The sequence below is a fragment of the Calypte anna genome, chromosome 11 (genome assembly GCF_003957555.1).
Source record: "Calypte anna isolate BGI_N300 chromosome 11, bCalAnn1_v1.p, whole genome shotgun sequence".
NCBI classification, from domain to species: domain Eukaryota; kingdom Metazoa; phylum Chordata; class Aves; order Apodiformes; family Trochilidae; genus Calypte; species Calypte anna.
The window spans coordinates 943,506-962,730 of record NC_044257.1 but is presented as its reverse complement, the minus strand read 5'-3'; the positions used below and the strand labels follow the sequence as shown (position 1 = coordinate 962,730).

The window sequence follows — 19,225 nt, the reverse complement described above, 5'->3', positions numbered from 1 at the left end:
TCTTGGGTGCTGCATGGGTCTGTGTGCCCAGAGGGAGCAGGAGGAAAGCTAGGACAAGAGCTCATCACCATTTCCCCTCTTCTGCCCCCTGCCATGGCATCAAGGGGATCTTCCTGCCCCTCCCTGTGTGACCACCCCCCGTGGCAGTGCTCCCCTGCTGTCCCCTGTCACCCAGGGCTGTGGAGGGTGATGAGCAGCCCCTGCATGGAGGTTCAGCCTCATCCCACCCCTGGAAGAGCTTTATCCCTGCAGTGCTGGGCCCTCACTGCCCTGAGGGGAAGGAGGAGCCCTGCTAGGCACTGAGTGGCTTAAACACAAACTGGGAACAATGTGGGATTATTTTTTTTTTTATTCAAAGAGATTGCAGGGACGCTCAGCTGCAGCAGTCTCCCAGCACAGGACAGGAACTGGATTCCACATCCAGGTGGCATCCTTGGTGCAGGAGCATTCCCTGCTGAAGGGCCAGTGTGGAAGAGCAGGAAACTTCCTGCTAGAGATAGCACCACAAACGCTACTTTCCCTTTTAAAAAACATTAAAACCAGAGTGCAACCCCAAAATCAGCCTGGAGGCCCCAACAAGACTGACCTTTCTAGCAGGGCCACCCTCCAGCTAGAGCCTGCCCAGCTCATTACAGCTCCTCCAGCCTCTGTGGTTTTAGGGCAAGTAGCAGCACAAAAAGGTCACATGGAGACCTAATAAGGCCCCTACTGGAGGAGGTTGGGAAGGCAGGAGACTGCTTGTTCCCCTGCCCTGTGAATCAGCCAGGAACAGGTCAGGGCTGAAGGCTTTCACACTGCCATGTCCTCTTTGGGGGGAGAACTGTCCTTCAGATGGTGTCCCACAACCTCCACAGAGAAACCACCTGTGTCCACTTCGATGCTGTGGATGCTGAAGTTACCCAATCCCTAGGAAAAAAAAAAAAAAAAGAAAAAAGAAAATAAGAGTTAGGAGTTGGGGCAGGAGCCAGCAAGGGACCTGTTCTCACATCCAAGGGCCTGGGGAGCAGGTAAGGAGACACCAATCTCATCCCCAACCTGGTCCCAACCTGGCGGGGCGAGATGCTCCTGCTGCTTCTCCTGCGTACAGCTCGAGCCATCTGCAGGAGTGAACAGCCCCGGAGAGCCTGTACCTTACCTTGGTGTTGGTTAGGATTTGGTGCAAAGCCTCTTTCTGCCGGGGGGCTTTGGTTAAGACGTAAAGGAAGCCCCCCCCGCCGGCCCCCGCCAAGCACTGCCCGTAGAGGTGGGGCCGGAGAGCATCCATCATGCGGCTGACTGCCAGCGGCTCGCACCCCGGGGCCATGCACTTCTTCTGCTGCCAGTACCGATCCAGACACTTGCCGAGGAGGGGCAGGTTGCCTGCAGGGGAGAGGATATCCCAAGCTCCTTGCTTCTGCCCCTCAGGAAGCCTGTCCCTGCCTCTCCGGCTCAGACCGAGATAAATTCCGCTTTCTCCTCTACCCTCTCTCTCCTTCTGCCGAGCAAGCAGAGCCCAGCCCTGTCCCACTCCTGTTTGTTTGTAATCCTCCACAGGGGGAGAATTTGCTTGGTTTAATGCTCCCACCTTCCCCTCCGTGGCATCCCAGCAGCCAAAGGCCAAATGAATCCACTGCAGAGGTGAGGTACAGCCCCAGCACCAGGCTCAGTGTGCCTGACACCCCCTTCCTCAAAGCCTTTGTGCAAGCCTGACTCCACAGATTAGTGGTTATATGGCAGGTTTTGGGGAGAGGATTTGAGGCTCCCACAGCTGCAAAAGCCTGCAGGCCCCCAGCCTTCCCTCCCCAGTGCTGTGACCTCCATGGCTTCTCCCCAGGGAGCTCTCTGGTTCTCCCGTGGATAAAAGGGGCGAGCTGGCAGAGGGAGGGGAGGGGGCTCACACCTTGCCTCAAGGCCTGGGCACACTCCTCAGCATTGCTCACCAGCACCTTGGCATTTTCCACGATGGAGGGCAGCCTGGCATACCAGTTCCTCACCACATCCTGCAAGGGGCCAAGAACATCCCCGTCACCATCATCCAGGTCAGGCAGTGCTTCCCCCCCAGCCTGCACTGCCAGCTCCCCTTGGGGTGGCAAAGCTCTGCACCAGCCAAGGGGACAGGGAAAGGCCACAGGGGGGTGTGGGCAGAGGCCAGAGCCTGCAGCACCCAGGGGCACCCCAGCATCTTTCTGGAGAGGGTGATCAGGCATTGGAATGGGCTGCCCAGGGAAGTAGTGGATTCTCCGTGTCTGGAGATCTTTCCAAAGAGCCTGGATGTGGCACTGAGTGCCATGGGCTGGGAACCACGGGGGGAGTGGATCAAGGGTTGGACTTGATGAGCTCTGAGCTCCCTTCCAACCCAGCCCATTCTGTGATTCTATGATCACCTGGAGCAGGTTGCGGGCCAGGCGAGTCTTCCCCGTGTACACCAGCAGCAAATGGTTGTTGAGGGTCTGGGTGAAACCCTCAGGCACCAGGATCCTCTCCACCTCCACCCTGAGTGGCAGCTGAGCCTTCGACCTCCCGATTTTGATGCCGGGCACGAGCCCCCCAACCTGGTCCTGCCAACCACCACCTGCAGGGCAGAGGGTCCCTCGGCCACCAGCAACACCTCCACCCCTCAGGCTGCCTGCTCCCTCCTGCCTCTACCTGTGGTGAGCCTCTGCTCCAGGTGCAGCACGGCGTGGATAAGGGACTGGGTGCTGGCAGCCTTCCCGGCAGCCCGGTACACCGATGCCATCACTGCTCCTGCCAGGATGCTGCTGGTGCCTGCAGGTGACCATCGGTGACCATCAGGTCAGGGCCATCCCAGCACCAGCAGCAGGAGGGACTCCCTGGCACCAGTGAGCCCTTTCCTGACGGACTTACCGAGGCCGGAGCCGTGGGGCAGCTTGGACCAGGTGTGCACCTCAAATCCCCCCCCAAAGCTGTCCAGGAGCTGAGCCCGCAGGGGCTTCTGTGAGGGGAACTGCACCACCTGAGTGCAAATGAAGGCAGCTTTGAGCAGAGCTCCTGGAAATAAATAAATAAAAAAAGAACAGAATGCAAAGCTGGTGCCTGCTGTGCTACCTGCTCCCTCAGCTCCATCGCCCCCAAAAAGGGCACCAGGGGATCAGGACACCAAAGGGATCAGGGCACCAAAAGGATCAGGATACCTAAGGATCATGACACCAAGGGATCAGGACACCAAAGGGATCAGGTCACTAAAGGATTGGGACACCAAAGGATCGTGACACCAAGGGATTGGGACATCAAAGGAATCAGGACACCAAAGGGATCAGCTCACCAAAAGGATCAGGACACCACAGAGATCGGGACACCTATGGGATGGGGACACCAAGGGATTGGGACACCAAAGGAATCAGGACACCAAAGGATGGGGATACTAAAGGGATCAAATCACCAAAAGGATCAGGACAGCACAGAGATCAGAACACCAAAGGCATGGGAAGACCAAAAGGATCAGATCACCAAAAGGATCAGGACACCAAAGGGATCAGGACACCAAGGGGATGGGGTCACCAACGGGATTGGGATACCAATGGGATCAGGTCACCAAAGGGATCAGGTTACTAAAGGGATCAGGACACCAAAGGGGTGATGCCTCACCTGGTGCGTGTGGCTGGCAGTAATCCTGCAGGTGCTCCAGCTCCCTGCACACCAGCTCAGCCACCGCCTGGCTCTCTGCTGTCCCACCGAGGGTGACAAGGCGCAGCTCGGGCTCGCCGATGCGCCGCACCCTGGCACCGATGGGCCTGCACCCATCCACCAGCACGGCCACATCCACCACAGCCCCCCCGTGCTCGTAGGTGATGGGAGGGGTGTCACTCCAGCCACCTGCCAAGGTTCAGCATCAGCCCCCAGCACCACGGGGGTGAGCAGGGATCGTGTCTGGGGAACAACGCACTCACCAGAGAGGTCCAGGCGGGCCGGACAGGCCACCTGCACCCATTGCCCCAAGGGTGGCAGCTCTGCCCGCCCCACGGTGACAAACTGGCACGAGGACATGACTGCTTGCCGGACAAGGATCTGCTCAGCACCCTCGTAATGTCGAGCTGCCCTCACCAGCAGAGCTGGGCTGGGAAGAGAGGGATGCTGAGCCCATGGGTGCTGACACCCGGCCCGGGGCAGCCGCCGCTCCCCGGCCCCAACCCTCACCTGCTCATCCACTTGCGCCGCTCGGCAGCCAATTCCTGCACTCCCCTGGGGATGTCCCCGCTCTCCAGGAGCCCAAAAGCTGAGGCCCATTCTCTGTTGGCTGCAGGCCCACTCCTCAAGCCCCCTTCCCCCCGTGCCATGCAGCCCAGCACCTCGGCGATGCAGGCGAGCGCCCGCGCAGCGATGCCAGCGTCACCGGCTGTGGAGGCAACTGGAAAACAAAAGGAGGCTGAAAAGTCCTGGCCAGGCTGCAGGTGACAGAATCACAGAATTGTCATGGTTGGAAAGGACCTCTGAGGTCACCAAATCCAACCATACACAGACACGACAAGCAAATAACCAAATCCCCTACAATCTTGGCCACCAGAGCATGCCCTGGAGTGCCACATCTACACCTCTAGGAATGGTGACTCCACCACCCCCCTGGGCAGGCTGCTCCACTGCCTGACTACTCTTTCAGTAAAGAAATTCTTCCTAATATCTCATCTAAGCCTCCCCTGCTGCAACTTCAGACCATTCCCTCTGGTCCTGACATCTGGTCCTCTCTCACTTGGGAGGTCAGCACCCACCTCCCTACAACCTGCATTCTGGGAGCTGTAGAGGGCAATGAGGTCTCCCCTCAGCCTCCTCTGCTCCATGCCCAGTTCCCTCAGCTGCTCCTCCTGTGACTTGTTCTCCAGGTCACCTCATGCCACCCCAGTTCTGCAACAAGCCAGCACCAGGGGAGAGGGTCTGGCAATTGCTCTGTGCCCACCCTGGCTTGTTGGATGCCTTGAGGGTGCACCCGGTATGGTTTAAGGCAGGAGTGACCTTTATTTCATGGCACCAATAGTAGGACCTAGAGAGAGGATGTTTAAGACCATAGGAGGAGGGGGACAGAACAGACAGGGGTCAGGATTCTCTCCCATTTCCTGCCACACTCTATAAAAAAAGTGAGGAGGATCAAAAGTCCCCCCCCCCTTCCTGCTCCCTTCCTCCTTGCTGCGATGACTTTCAACAAGACAAGAAGGCATGGTCTTAAGTTGTGCCAGGGGAAGTTTAGGTTGGAGATGAGAAAGAATTTCTTTCTGGAGAGGGTGATCAGGCATTGGAATGGGCTGCCCAGGGAAGGAGTGGATTCTCCGTGTCTGGAGATCTTTCCAAAGAGCCTGGATGTGGCACTGAGTGCCATGGGCTGGGAACCACGGGGGGAGTGGATCAAGGGTTGGACTTGATGAGCTCTGAGCTGCTTTGTCATCAGCCCACAATGTGCTCAGCAGGATCTGAATCCATTAGGTGGATGGATTTGGATCCTTTTCCCAAGTTCACAGGGGACTCCTATCTATGATCATCGAGATCAGGTTTTGTACATCCTTTGTAATTTGTAATGTTTGCTCCTCATCCCACATGTTACAATCCCCATTCTGTTCCGGTATATGTGGTTCCAGTTTTAATTTCCAACCATTAAGTCTCTCTTCCTTATTCCCCTTTTATCTTGGGACAGTGAAGGGTGACAGAGAGCAGTTATGCCCTCTGGGTTTTGGTTTGCCCTCACCACTACGCCAAGACAGCACCCCCTGGGTTCCTGCAGGAATTGGAGGGGGGGAAAACACCGAACAGCCCCAATACCCAGAGACACAGGGACAGCTCGTGCAAGCCCAGCTCACCCTCATCCAGCGTGCCCAGCAGGACCTCATGGTAGCCCTCGTGGACAGCGCTGCGGGCCAGGGGCAGGAGGCTGCAGTCCTGGCGCCCCAGCAGCACCCGACGCACCTTGCGCTGGCCCTGGAGGAAGAAGAGGGCCTGGCGGGCACCCAGCTCGGCCACCTTGTCCAGACAGGGCAGCAGCTCCTGCCAGGACATGCGCCAGGCCCCCTGCCAGCGTGCCAGCTGCCTGCCAGCCCCCGGGGACAGCAGCCACAGCACATCCTCCAGCCCCAGCACCTCCCGGGCGTGCAGCACAGGGAAGAGACGGGCACTGAGCAGGCAGCGGCTCTGCGGAGGTGTCTCGGGGTCCCAAAGGTGCCCTTCACTGATGGGGACAGGGGGGACAGGCTATCAGCACCACCCCCTGGCTCCAGGACCCTTCCAGGAGGGGAGGTGGGATACAGGATGGGCTGGGGTGGCTGTGCCAGCCGTTCCCAGGAGAGGCCAGGTTTCCAGTCATGTCCTGGCACCTACCGTATGCCCGTCCGATGGAAGAACTCAGCCCAGGGCATGTTCAGGTAGGTGCCCTCTTCAGCAGGGCTCTGTGGGGATGGAGGGGTGTCCTGGTTTGGGCCAGGCTAAAAGTAATTTTCTGTCTTGTCCTTTTGCTTTCTGCTAAGTCTCTCATAAGTAGTTGCACTTGCTGAAATTCACAGCAAGTTTCTCAGGCAGTGGCTGCTCCTGGGACTGATAACTCCATGGTTATAGTTACAGCCAGAGCCTGGTGTGCAGAGCCAGGGACACTGCTCAGCTCTGAGGAACAGTTTGCCCTCCAGAAGGAATAAAGAGGTCCCACCTGCAGCCTCCTTTGGGCAGGAACAGACAAGAGAGATGCCAGAACTGACCAAACAGAGGATTCCATCCCATACACCTCAGACTCAGGATAAACTGGAGGCATCAGGAGGGTCAAACCCCTTCCTGCTTCCCCTTCTTCCCCTCTCCCTCTTTGCTTCAGCATCCTGGGAGGATTCTGTCTGTTCCTCTGCCTGTGCTCCTGATCCATTCCAGCCTGGATCTGTGTGTTCCTGCCTCCAGCTCCCAACTCCTGCTGACCCCAGGATTCCAGCCTGGACTTTCCCAGGGCTGCCCTGCAGCCTCAGTGGGGATGGGAGAGTTATTGGGGGAGAGGGGGGAGGAACCTGGGATCAATTTCCCTGTATATTTGTATAGATTTAGTAATTTTTCCTATTTATCATTCCTGTTTCATTAAAGCTGTGCAGTTTAGTTTCCAACCCATCAGTCTCTCTCCCTTATTCCCTCTCCTTTCTTTATCAGGGAGGGGAGGGGGATTAATAGGGAGCATCTGGCATTGGGTTTAATTGCCAGGGCAGTGTTAAACCCTGCCAAGGGGCCAGTGAAGCCCCAGCTCCATGGGGACCCTCACCCCATACCTGCCAGTCATCCAGGCGGCCGGTGAGCGTGAACACTCGACAGGACAGGTCACGCAGCCTGATGTGGTGGCCTTGCAGGACAATGTCACGCAGAGGACAGCCCTGCAGGGCCACCGAGGAGTCCACGCCAAGGCCTGAGAGGAGGCAGCCAGGACCAATCTCCAGGGGACCCTGTGGAAGAGGGAAGTAGGGCCCTGAGTGGCACTGCCCCCAAACTGGAAGGGAACAGGTACCCTGGGAGACAAGCTGGGGCCAGCAGGGGACAGAGGGACAGGCTCTGCTTTGTCATGGGCAAAGCAGGGACATGGGCTGCAGAAATTCAGGAGAGGCAACAGCCTCCTGGGCTCACAGCCATGACAAAGCTCTCAAGGGGAGGGTCTGCTCCAGTCCCCAGGGAGGGACAGCCCAGCAGTGACAGCCTCCTGCCCTTCCCAAGGGAGGATGACAACCACCAGGGTCTCCAGCTCCACAGGCAGGCAGGAAGTGGAAGGATGCTCCAAATCTTGCAGCCATGGGTCACCCATGCCAGCCAGGGCCACCTCACTCTGCTGCCCACTCAGTGTACTGAGAACTGAAAGTCCCCTCTAGCCACCACGTACCTGGAGGTGACAGTGCTGGATGACACTGCCAGCTGCCAGCTGCACAGCTCCTTCCAGCAGGCAGTTTGTCACCAAAGAGCCATCCTCCAGGAGACAGGGCTGCTGCCAAGGGCCACAGAGGCACGTGGGACCAGGGTCCAGCCACACAGCCTGCAGCAACACCCAAAAACCACGGGTGAGCAAGGCTGAGGGTGGAAGGACCTACATCCACGTGGGAATGGGCTGTTTTGCAGAAGTGGAGGTGGCTGGCAGAGCCAGGCAGGAGGTTCAGGCTGCTGATGTGCTCACTTGCAGAGGTGGTCAGGTAGTCATAGGAGGCATGGGGGATGCAGGCTGTGGAGGAGCAAGAGAGCTGTCAGCACACCAACAGCAAACACCAGTGTGCCTGACACCTGGGTGAGCTCAGGACAGTCAGGCTGAACACCCCCCAGTCCCAGGGGTGGGGAGAGAAGACCTGGGGGCCTCCACTTGTGGGAAGACACAGCTGGGGGCCAGGCCCTGACCACCCCATCCCTCCCCACGCATGAGAACGGCACTCAGGGGTGGATCATGTCACCTGTGCCACTCACCCATGCTAAGAGGGAAGGCATGGAGAGCAGCCCACAGCACGGAGCGGGCGCTCCTCACGTTAGCATCACCCCCACCCTTCACAAACTCCTCCTCTGTCAGCCCCCCTGCCATGCACAGCACGATGTCAAAGAAGAGGGAGAGCTGGAGAGAGAAAGGACCTGTTGGGTGCAGCCACCCTGACCCCCACCCTACTGCTCGGTGCTCCCCTCCCACCCAAATCCAGTGGTGTGGGGGCAAACAGGCCCTACTGACACCTGTGGGGCCAGGGGTCCTGTCCCCCCTCGGAGAGGCTGTCACCTGGATGGGTGGTGCCCCCGAGTCCAGACCCATGTAGGTGCAGGCATCCAGAGGAGGGATGACGTGGGTGGCCAAGAGCTGCTCAGCAGCATCTGAGGAGAAGAAAACCACCCCGCAGACCTGCCAGGGCACAACGGGGCTGAGGCCACAGCTGTGGTGACAAGAAGGACACAGCTGGCAGGGCCACTGATGCCCGAGTTGTGCTGTACCAGTGGGACGGTGCCGTCAGCCCCTGCACACTGCTGGATCTGGGCTTCTGTGCCTTTGTAGATGATGTCACACACCATCCCCTGGGAGAGAAACCACCCCCGTGAGCTCTTTGGGGAGCCCAAAGATGAGCAGTTCTGGCGGGGCTGTGGTCAGCACCCAAGGGGTGGGACCCCTGCACCTCCCTTGCAGGGGGAGCTGCTCCTGACCTGCTGATCGGTGAGGTAGACCCCATGGTTCCTGGCATACGCCTGGCTGCCAGGCACTGCAATCACTCTGACACCCTGGAACCTGTCCCAGTCAATCCCTGCAGAGGGGGACAGAGACCAGTGGCCACTGGGGCAGCGCACACACCCACACTGGGCACAACTTGTCCCAAAACCAGACCCACAGCAGAGGTGGTGCCAGCCCCAGCCACCCTTCTCTGGGCACACTCTGTGCTCGGGGCTGCAACACCCTGAGCACCTGCACACCCGTGAGGGCACAACCCCCATCCCAAGCCAAAGCAGGGACTGGAGGCAAGGCTGGCACCCACTCACCTGGTGTGGAGGGCACGGTGAGGAGCATGTCAGTGCTGCAGACCCACACGCCAGGTGGGGAACCCACACAGAGCTGCCAAGAGAAGGGCCACGTGCCCTGGGATGGCACAGAAGGGCCCCCGCAGGACACCCCCCACCCTTCCCACCCTGCTGGAAGCCTGAGCCAAACCCACTCCCACAGCAGGGTGCCCGGCATCGCATGGCACAAGCCCAAGGTCCCATCCTGCTAGCCAGACGGACCCGGTGTGTCATGGTCCACAGCAAGCTGTCCAGGTTGCAGACCAGAGCTTCGGCTGGGGCACCAGGCTCCTCCACGGGCAGGCAGGTGAAGGCTCGGCCACAGTCGTCAAAGGAGAAGTCACGGCCCTGGAGGGAAGGGGAACATGGTGGGGGGAGAGGGAGGGAGGGAGAGGAGGGAGAGAGGGAGAGGAGAAGGGAGGGAGGGAGAGGAGAAGGGAGGGAGAGAGAGGAGAAGGGAGGGAGAGAGAGGAGAAGGGAGGGAGAGAGAGGAGAAGGGAGGGAGAGAGAGGAGAAGGGAGGGAGAGAGAGGAGAAGGGAGGGAGAGAGAGGAGAAGGGAGGGAGAGAGAGAAGGGAGGGAGAGAGAGAAGGGAGGGAGAGAGAGAAGGGAGGGAGAGAGAGAAGGAGGGAGAGGAGAGAAGGGAGAGGAGAGAGAGAAGGGAGGGAGAGAGGAGAAGGGAGGGAGAGGAGAAGGGAGGGAGAGGAGAAGGGAGGGAGAGGAGAAGGGAGGGAGAGGAGAAGGGAGGGAGAGAAGAAGGGAGGGAGAGAAGAAGGGAGGGAGGGAGAGAAGAAAGGAGGGAGAGAGAGAAGAAGGGAGGGAGAGAGAGAAGAAGGGAGGGAGAGAGAGAAGAAGGGAGGGAGAGAGAGAAGAAGGGAGGGAGAGAGAAGGGAGGGAGAGGAGAAGGGAGGGAGAGGAGAGAAGGGAGGGAGAAGGGAGAGGAGAGAAGGGAGAGGAGAGAAGGGAGAGGAGAGGAGGGAGAGGAGGAGGAGAAGGGAGAGGAGAGGAGAGCAGAGGAGAAGGGAGAGGAGAGGAGAGGAGAGGAGAGGAGAGGAGAGGAGAGGAGAGGAGAGGAGAGGAGAGGAGAGGAGAGGAGAGGAGAGGAGAGGAGAGGAGAGGAGAGGAGAGGAGAGGAGAGGAGAGGAGGAGGCAGAGAGGAAGGGAGGGAGGGAGAGGAGGGAGACAGAGAAGGAGGGGGTCTGGCTCCCAGACGTGTGCCCAAGGGGACCCAGGCTGGTCTGCGGGGCGGCTCTCACCGTGTGCAGGATGAGGATGCGGGCGTCCCGCAGGACATCGGCGGTCACCACCTGGGAGCGCAGAGCAGGGTACAGTCAAAGGCAGACGACCGCCACCCTCCCATCTCCCCAGGGCCCACCAGAAGCTGCCACTCCCCCTCCATCCCTCCCCAGCCGGGGTCCCCTCACCGTGCAGCCCGCCCGGGCGCTGAGGTGCTCGGCCGCCACCAGCAAAGCGTTGAGGGTGGCCCCGCCGCTCCCCAGCCGCTCCCACGGATCCTCCACGGCCAGGAGCAAGGCGGGGGGATGCGGACCTAGGCTCCCCCGCAGCCGGCGGATCTCCAGCTCTGCCAAACGAGAGGCGGGCGATGCTGAGGACTGGCACCCCCTCACCTCCCCTCCCCGGGGGAAAGGGGGAGCGCCAGCCCCGCCGCTTGCCTCGCTGGAAGGCGGCGACGCAGCCGCCGCGCTGGCAGGTGAGGAGGAGGACGCTCCACTCCGCCGCCATGGTTCCTCTGCCCGCCGGGCTCTGCGCAGCGCACGCTGGGAGTTGTAGTCCAGCCGCCGCGGAGACCCCGCACTCTCTGCGGGAGGCTCTTGGGTAGGAGACTACATCTCCCAGCGTGCACTGCGCGGCCGGCAGGCACCGGCGGCTTAAAGGGACGATGAGCCCCTGTCCCGGCGCTGCCACCCGCCCGGTGGGGCTTGTACAGAGTGGGGGTTTTGGTGTTTTCCGCCCCAAAAATGGGTTCCGTCAGCGGAGCCGAGCAACCTCCCAAGTCCCTCCCTCACCCCTGTCACGAGTTTACCGGGCCTCAGCCCGACTCTCTGCGGGGGCTTTGCCGCGGGGTTGGGGTCCTCGGGTGGGCGCCGGGGTGGTTACCGGGGGCTCCCTGTGTGCAAACCGGGGTGGATGCTCAGGGTACCGGGAGGTGACGATGTGCCTGCTGGGTACCTGGGGGTACCGGCATGTGTACCGGGGGTTACCGGTGTGCCTGGGTACCGAGGATGCCGATGTCCCGGACTGGCTGCGGGATAGATGCCTGGGGATGCCGATGTGCCGAGGGGAACACCGGGACGTGTCCCGGGGGTGCCTCTGTGCACCGGATAGGTACCGGGTTAGGTGCGGGGGTACAGCGGGATGCCGGTGCCATGCGCTGCTTCCAAGGGCTGACACCGGAGGTACCGGTGTCCCGGGCTTCGTATCGGGCCACATAACAGAGATGCCGGTTCCACGGCCCGGATACCGGTACCGGAGGTGTCGGTACGGCGGGTGGGCGTCCCCGTTCTCCTCCTACAAGTCCCACAAGCCCCGCTGGCCGTCGGGCTGCAGAGGACTACATCTCCCAGGCTGCCGGGCACGGCCCTCCGCCCCGCACGGCGCTGCACGGCCCGGCCCGGCCCCGCACGGCGCGGAGGGCGCGGCGCGGCGCGGGGGGCGGTGGCAGGGCCCGGGGGCGGCCGGCGGCGGGGCCGGGCCGGAGCCGAGCCAGGTACCGCGGCGGGGAGCGGGCCCGGGGAGGGGTGGGGGGATGCGGGTACGTCTCGGTGAGGGGCGGTCCCTGGGGAACGAGTCGTGGGGGGATGGCGGGTGGCGGCCGGGGAAGGCTGGGCGGGAGCTGCCCCGGTGCGGGGTGCTGGCGCGGGGAGCGGACACCCGGGAGGAGTTGGATTCGGCCCCGGGTGCTGACCCCGGTCCTGTGGAGCTGGCCCCGGGAGGATGCGCTGGCCCCGGTCCTACCCCCTGTCTTAGTCCCGGTCCTGGGATGCCGGCCCCGGGAGGATGCACTGGCCCCGGGTGCCGGCCCCGGTCCTAGGGTGCAGCCCCTCGGGCGATGTGCTGGCCCCGGGGAGGATGCTTAACCCTGGCAGGGGCGCTGGGGCTGCTCCCCGCAGCCTGGGGGAGCTGACTCTCCCCAGCCGTGTCCCCTTGGGGGTACCACGGGGCCCAGATCCCAGGGGGATTCTGGGCCAGAGCTGAGGTGGTCGCAGAGTGGACTTCTGGCTGCTGCTGACCAGAAGTACAGGTGCCAGCCCCACGGGTGCCAGTGTGCGTGTAAGGTCCCACAGCAGCGGTGTGACACATGGCTGTGTGACACACGGCGTCCCTTGTCTGAGTAGTGGCAGCCAGGATTTCACAAGCACGGCACGAAGATCCCGGGGGGACAGGGCAGAAAACTGTGTCACGAAGCAGGGAAAGGTCCCTCGCCTGCGTCAGGTCTCCACAGGGTGCCAGCACGGGTGTTGGCGTGGGACCCCACCAGTGACCAGGGTGTGTGCGTCTGCCCCTGTGTCCCGGGGGATTTCCAACGAGTGGGGTCGGTGCTGGAGCTCTGCCTTTTAGGGCCCACCCCTGGAAAGGGTGCCCGCAGGTGCAGGGGCTCAGGTGCTGCCGGCAGCGGGGCAAGGTGAGCTTTGGCTCCCAAGTACTGCAGAGTGGGGGGCTCCCCATCCCATCAGGAGGATTTCTGGGGGGGAAAGGACGGGGCTCGAGCAGCAGGGAAGCTCGGGCTGGAGGAAGGGCCAGGTCCCCTCCTGCTGAAAGAGAACAAAAAGCTGTGGTTGGTCAAAACCCAGTAACACTGAACCCCCCAAACTTCCTGACCTTCCCGCCAGGAAAGATGGGTGTGCTCCGTGCTGAGGGAAGCACTTTGGCTCCCCCCATTATCTGGGGGACCCCACTAGGCCGAGGGGCTCCTGGTACCCAGCACCACTCCGAGCGGCAGTGCCGGCCACATCCTGCCAGGGCAGGCAGCGGGGACGGGAAGTTGCTCAGCGCTTTGGGCTTCATTTTCCTTTTTCCTCCCCTTTTATCGGAGCCAGATGTTGTGTCTGCAGTGGTGAAGCTTGGGCGGGGGGGGGATGGAGGACGGGTGGGTGTGACGGACACTGCCTTGGCTGCCGTGTGTGTGTGTGTGTGTGTGTGTCCCGCCCAGCTGCGCGTCTGTCCGTCTGTCTGTCCCCATCTGGCAGCGAGCGGCGGCCCCGCTGCGGGGCTGCGTGTGGCAGCTGCGTGTCGGAAGCTTTTCCCTTCCCCTTCTCCTCCGAGGAGCTCATGGCGGTTCTCGGAACAACGGCGAGATGCGCTGTGCTCCGCTCGCCCACGCCTTGCTGGAGGCAGCAGGCAGGGAGAGACCGGGCAGGGAGAGACCGGGCAGCCTCCCGCAACCTCCCGCAGCCTCCTCCCGCAGCCTCCCGCCCCAACACGCTTCCAAACTGCCGCTTTTCGGCCAAATCCTCCGGCCGGTCCTCCCCGGGCGCGGGGGTTTTCCCGCCGGCTCTCGGCATGCGGGATCGCCGCCGACTTGGCCCGCAGCGGGGACTGAATGGTTTCTGCGTCTCCTCCCGCCGCATTTAATTCTTGCAAAAGTGCAAACTAATTGCTCTCCGGCGGCGGTTCAGCCGGCTCCGGTGCTTCTCAATGAGCTAGGATTTCTGGCAGCCTTCCAGTCCCCAGGGGCTTGGGGGGTGCGGAACCACCTCTGCCTGCCCTGCCAGGCTCCGGGGACCTCTTGGCTCCGCATCTCCCTTTGCCATCAGCATCTCCCAAGAGTTGGAGTTTTTTTATTATTATTATTTTTGAGACTACTTAGGGGGTGCAGAACCACCTCTGCCTGCCCTGCCAGGCTCCGGGGATCTCTCCTCACTCTTTGCCATCAGTGTCTCCCAAGAGTTTTTTATTATTATTATTATTATTATTATTATTATTATTATTATTATTATTATTATTATTATTATTATTGAGACTACAAGAGGCTTGGGGCCCTGGCTCCACAGTGGAGTTCCCAGTGACAACCCCAGAACTGCACATGGGTGAATATATACAAACAATATATAGATATAGATATATAAATATGCAACATACAGATTTTTTTTTCCTTACTGGCTGAGTAATTGGGTGATGTGGCTCTAAAATGACACCCCCCTCCCATTCCTCCCCCAGCAGCTGCTCTTGGGAAACCAGAGCAAGGTCAGGCACTTTGCCTCAGGTGCCACTATGTCCCCAGCCAAGGGGCTTTCCATCTTTCCATTAGCCCATAATTGGGCTAATTGGGAACCTGCAAATGCTGGAGTGGCTGAGCTGAGAGAGCCCCAGCCCACAGAGAGGATCCATCGGGTTCCCTCCCCCCTGGAGCTGCTCTAATTTTGTCTGTACTGGGAGTCCCTGGCAGGAACTGGGCTGCAGTGCCCTTTGGCCATCAGAGCCTTTCGTAACATCCCTCTGATCCACTCGTGGAGGTACAATTTTCCTAAAGAGTTCAGTGGCCTCTCAGCACCCCCAAGAAGAAGAAGAGCAAACCCCGGGAAGCTTCACCAGGTCACAGCATGCACTGAGTTTGCAGTTCTCTGCTCAGGCTCTGTCTTGGGGTAGGTTGGGGGGCTTGGGGTTGCAACAACTCTCAAAAGCCTTTGTGTTTCCACCATCTCCTGTCCTCAGTGCTGCCAAGCCCCAGGGAGGGGGACAGTGATGCACAGAGGGGGTCCCAGGCTGCTGCTTCCCTCCCTGGTGCTGTGTCCACACACCCCCCCCCTCCCACCCCCCCTGCTCTGCACATATTTTCACGTTGAGTCTGAGCCTCCTGGGTAAAATGAGCTCAGGGTGGCAGAGGGGGAGTAGTTCCCCCCCCAGGGAGGTGGAAAGGGTGCTCAGGGTGCTCAGGGTGCTGAATGCAGGGGGTGTTGGGGTGAGGGGGACACATGTGCTCCCATTGTGGCTGCATCCTCCCTGCAGATGGTGAATGATGGGGGGGAAACACCAGTTCAGGGGTGTTCCTGAGGTGCAGCCCCACTGTGGCAGTGGGGAGAGGGGGCACAGGGTGGGCAGATCCTGCTGAGCCCAGCCCATGGCAGTGGGAGGAAGAGTGGGAGGAACAGTGAGGAAGGTGGGTTCCCCCCAAACAGGGGGCTGCAGGGGGCACAGGTGAGAGGAGGAGGCAGTGAGGGGTGGTGAGCATTGAGATCTGCTCTGCCCCACCAGGGACTGCTCAGCACCCTGCCTGTCAGCCAGCTCTGAGCCTGCCCACACCGGGGGACCCAGCTTGGTGATGCTCAGGGCAGTGGTAACTCAGCCAGTGGGTTGTAGTGCCGGGCCCAGGGGTGCCTGATGGCTTGGTAGTGCCTGATCTGGGGATTCTCAAGTGGTACATGACCTGGTGGCTTGGTGAGGCCTGACTCAGTGGGACCTGAGTTGGTGGTACCTGCCCTGATAGTACATGAGGTGATGGCTTGGTGGTACCTGAGCTGGTGGTACCTGACCTGGTGCCTTGATGCTCCCAGTTTGGTGGTACCAACCAGGACTAAGGAGGCCACGCAGCAAATGCAGCCCTGGGTTTATCAGCCTCCCTCCATGTTGCTGGCCCAATCCACCAGCAAGGCTGGGAGCATCCTGTTCTGGACTTTCCCACTACTGGGACCTCCCCTCCACCTCATAGTCCCATAGGAAATGGCCTGGGCTCCATCCCAACTCCACGCCGGGGTTTGGTCTCCCACATTCTTGTTTGGCTGCAGCTCAGAGCTTGAAACAACCCCTCAGGTGCCAGGCAGAAGGAAACGCTGGAGCTGCTGCCATTGCCAGGGGTGCCAGGAGGGTTTAATACCTTGGAAACCCAATCGACTTGGCTCTATCAGCTGCTAGTGGATAAGAAAGAGTATGATTAATTAAAAGGATGAGGAATTAGTTACCGGGTCCTTGCTACTGCAGCAATGGCTTAACCCAGAAACTTGGCTTCTCCTGTCAATCCCTTCCCTTCCCTTCCCTTCCCTTCCCATCCCTTCCCTTCCCTTCCCTTCCCTTCCCTTCCCTTCCCTTCCCTTCCCTTCCCTTCCCTTCCCTTCCCTTCCCTTCCCTTCCCTTCCCTTCCCTTCCCTTCCCTTCCCTTCCCTTCCCTTCCCTTCCCTTCCCAGCAGGGAGGAACATCCTTAATCCAACCCCAGGTTCACTCCATGTTCCCACCCTGTTTACAGAGAGAGGGGAAAAAAAAACCACAACAAAAAACAACCAAGGGGAAAATCGGATCTCTCTGGATTGGTGACAGGGGAAAGGATCATTTTAATTAGCAGGGCTTTTCCTGCTGGGGTTGGTTTGGCTTTGGAAGCCAAGTAATGTGGAAGGACAGGAGCATCATCTGCTCCCCCAGCTAACCCAGGGGCTGTGACCTTGGGCAGCCACTGCAGCCAGGGGTAAGAAAAAGCAATTTTCAGTGGGTTTGTGAATCCTTGGAGGAATTTTGCTTTTTGAAGCCATGCCTGGCACTAGGTGTTTCTTTCTGCCTGGGGCTGAAGGGAGTGGCAGAAGACTCAACTCATATCCACTCCTTTCCCTGGTGGAATATAAAACCCCCAAATCTCTTTTTTTCCACCCATGACTTTTCCTCCACCTCCTAAAGCCAGGTTCCAGCACCCTGTTAATGACTCGGGGGTGGCAGAGGTGATGTCCCTGCCCAGGGAGCATTGGATGGGTGGCACCTGGACACCTAAGGGTGTTTTCCCCTCTGGAATTATCAGCCCTGGGTGGGACCCTCTGGTGCTCTCCCTGCCCCAAGAGGGGTGACATCCCATCTGCCAGTGCCACCTCCTTCCTGCACCCACCTTTTAATTTACCAGCAAGGAAATGGGTGCCAACAACCTCAGGATATCTTCTAAATGAGCAAACAAAGCTGACAGGACCCAAAAAGGGAATGTGCCTGGCAGTGTTGGGGACGATGGGGACTGGGGAGGCATCCCCCAGGCCCTCCCCGGGGCTGCCAGCTGTGTCACTCCTGTCTTCATCCAGAAATTAAAGATTATGTGATCAGAGAAATCACCCAACTGTAAAAGCCAGCAGAGTGATTTTCTGGGGCCTTTTATCAGCCTTGCTTCATTATCTCCTGCAATCAAAGAGAAACTCATGTTTGATGAGGACTGGGGGCTCCAGGAGTCAGTTGAGGAGAGCAGGGGATGAATTTGGGAGCTTGAGGGTATTTAATGGTATTGCTGAGTTGGCAGGCTTGCTCACCATGGAAGGAATCCCCAAATCCCCCATTACTTTAAGAAGGAACCACCAAACCTGCTGCAAAGAGTCCCCCTGCAATGCCCTTGGGCTTTATTCCACAGAGCTGGGTTTGACTCCGAGCTGTCAGGGCTGGAATGCTTCATGCTGGGATGTGGGGGTCTGCAAGGACCAGCTCGGCTGGAAAGAGAAGTCAGGCAAAGTGATGACTCAAAACTAGCCACTGGGGTTTAAAGCTGCTCGAAGGTGCATGAGCTGGGCTGGAGGATGGATTTTTTTTTTTTTATTTTTATTTTTTTTTTAGTCGAGGGCAGCTCTGGGAGGCCCTGGGATGGGGCTGACCCAAAGGCACTCCAGATGCTGGCAGGGCTGGGATGCACCAGGCAGGATCCAGGCTGAGGAGCCGGAAAGGGATTTTTTTTCCCCCTTTCACCAGGAACTAAAATCCTGCAAGCACGTGATAGCTGATTTCCTTCAGCCTTTAAGAAGCCCCGTGGGAGCAGGGCAAGGAGGGTCAGCACAGCCCGCCACGTCGCAGCTGGAAAGAGCCCCAAATCTCCTTTTACCTCCAAAATCCTTCTGCATCTGCAGGCTGGGGGGAGGGGAGAGAGAGGGGGGGGAGGGAAATAATAGCTTTTTACTGGCTTGATCCCAAAGTCTATGGGATGCAAGCCCTCCCTGGAACAACCACCCCAGCTTTTTCCGCTGGCTGTAACCCAAGGAACTGGGTTGCAGTTGCTGGCTGGCTGTGTAGGTGTGTTAACCCCCCCCAGCCCTGGAAAAAAAAACTTGGACAAGAACTGTGCTGGGCTGTGCACCCCTTTTCTGGCTCATTCTGCTGAAGTTTGTTGCTGCTTGGCCAAATCAGTGGCAGAGGCATCGTGGGTTGGGCAGGAGCTGCTGTGCCCAGCAGCAGGGTGGGATGGGACAGGGGGATTGGTGAAGTTTTTGGTCTCCCCCATCCTGGCAAGGAGGTTTTTGGGGGGCAACTCAGCAGCCTCTTCTTCCAAGAAGGAAGCCAGCATGTTCCAGAGGATGTTTTTTGTAGGAAAGAGGCATCTCCAGCTGCCAGCTCCTAATTAGCACTGCTGGCCTTGGCACTGGTCTAACTGGGGCTGGAGCTGAGCTGTGGAGGCAATGCTGCCCCAAGGTTTGGCCTTGCAGGGGGGGGGGTCCTGCCTTGGCATCTCCCTCCCCAAAAAGCCCTGGGGGTGAGGGTGTCACATCTCCATCCCCAGGGTGTGGTGGATGCTGCCCCAGCTCAGCATCTGTGCTTAAAGGGGATTTTTTTCCAGTCATTTTGTTTGCTTTTTGGCTGAGGAGCTGTATCTGCCTTTGTACCCCCCCCGCCCCCCACTCCTCCTCCTGTCCCCCCCCTTGGTCACAAGCATTGGCACCTCTGCTCTGGCTATTTTTGTGCACTTGGATCATGAGGGAGCGGGTGACCTTCCCTGGGGGACACTGCCACACCGGGGGGAGGGGACACAGCCACCAGCCTCATCCCCCAGGGGCTGGGGGGCAGCAGCTGAGGAGGGGTTTGGGGGGAGCCAGTTGTGGTGTGA

At 59.7% G+C, this 19,225-nt stretch overlaps 1 protein-coding gene across 1 annotated transcript; it reads right to left on the bottom strand.

Annotated features, from left to right (window-relative positions):
* Window positions 1–332: 332 nt before the first annotated feature.
* On the bottom strand, window positions 333–11,183 carry FCSK (fucose kinase). The gene is made up of 23 exons (XM_030457985.1): window positions 11,069–11,183; window positions 10,865–11,022; window positions 10,697–10,747; window positions 9,664–9,789; window positions 9,424–9,496; window positions 9,094–9,191; window positions 8,887–8,967; window positions 8,678–8,797; window positions 8,380–8,521; window positions 8,016–8,143; window positions 7,811–7,912; window positions 7,212–7,382; window positions 6,295–6,362; window positions 5,781–6,145; window positions 4,135–4,345; window positions 3,888–4,054; window positions 3,586–3,813; window positions 2,845–2,988; window positions 2,626–2,745; window positions 2,364–2,551; window positions 1,880–1,979; window positions 1,136–1,359; window positions 333–906 (listed from the first exon to the last, which is right to left on the bottom strand). Exons 1-23 carry the CDS (start codon window positions 11,181–11,183, stop codon window positions 790–792), a joined length of 3,297 nt encoding a protein of 1,098 aa, XP_030313845.1. The 3' UTR covers window positions 333–789.
* Between the last annotated feature and the right edge of the window lie 8,042 nt (window positions 11,184–19,225).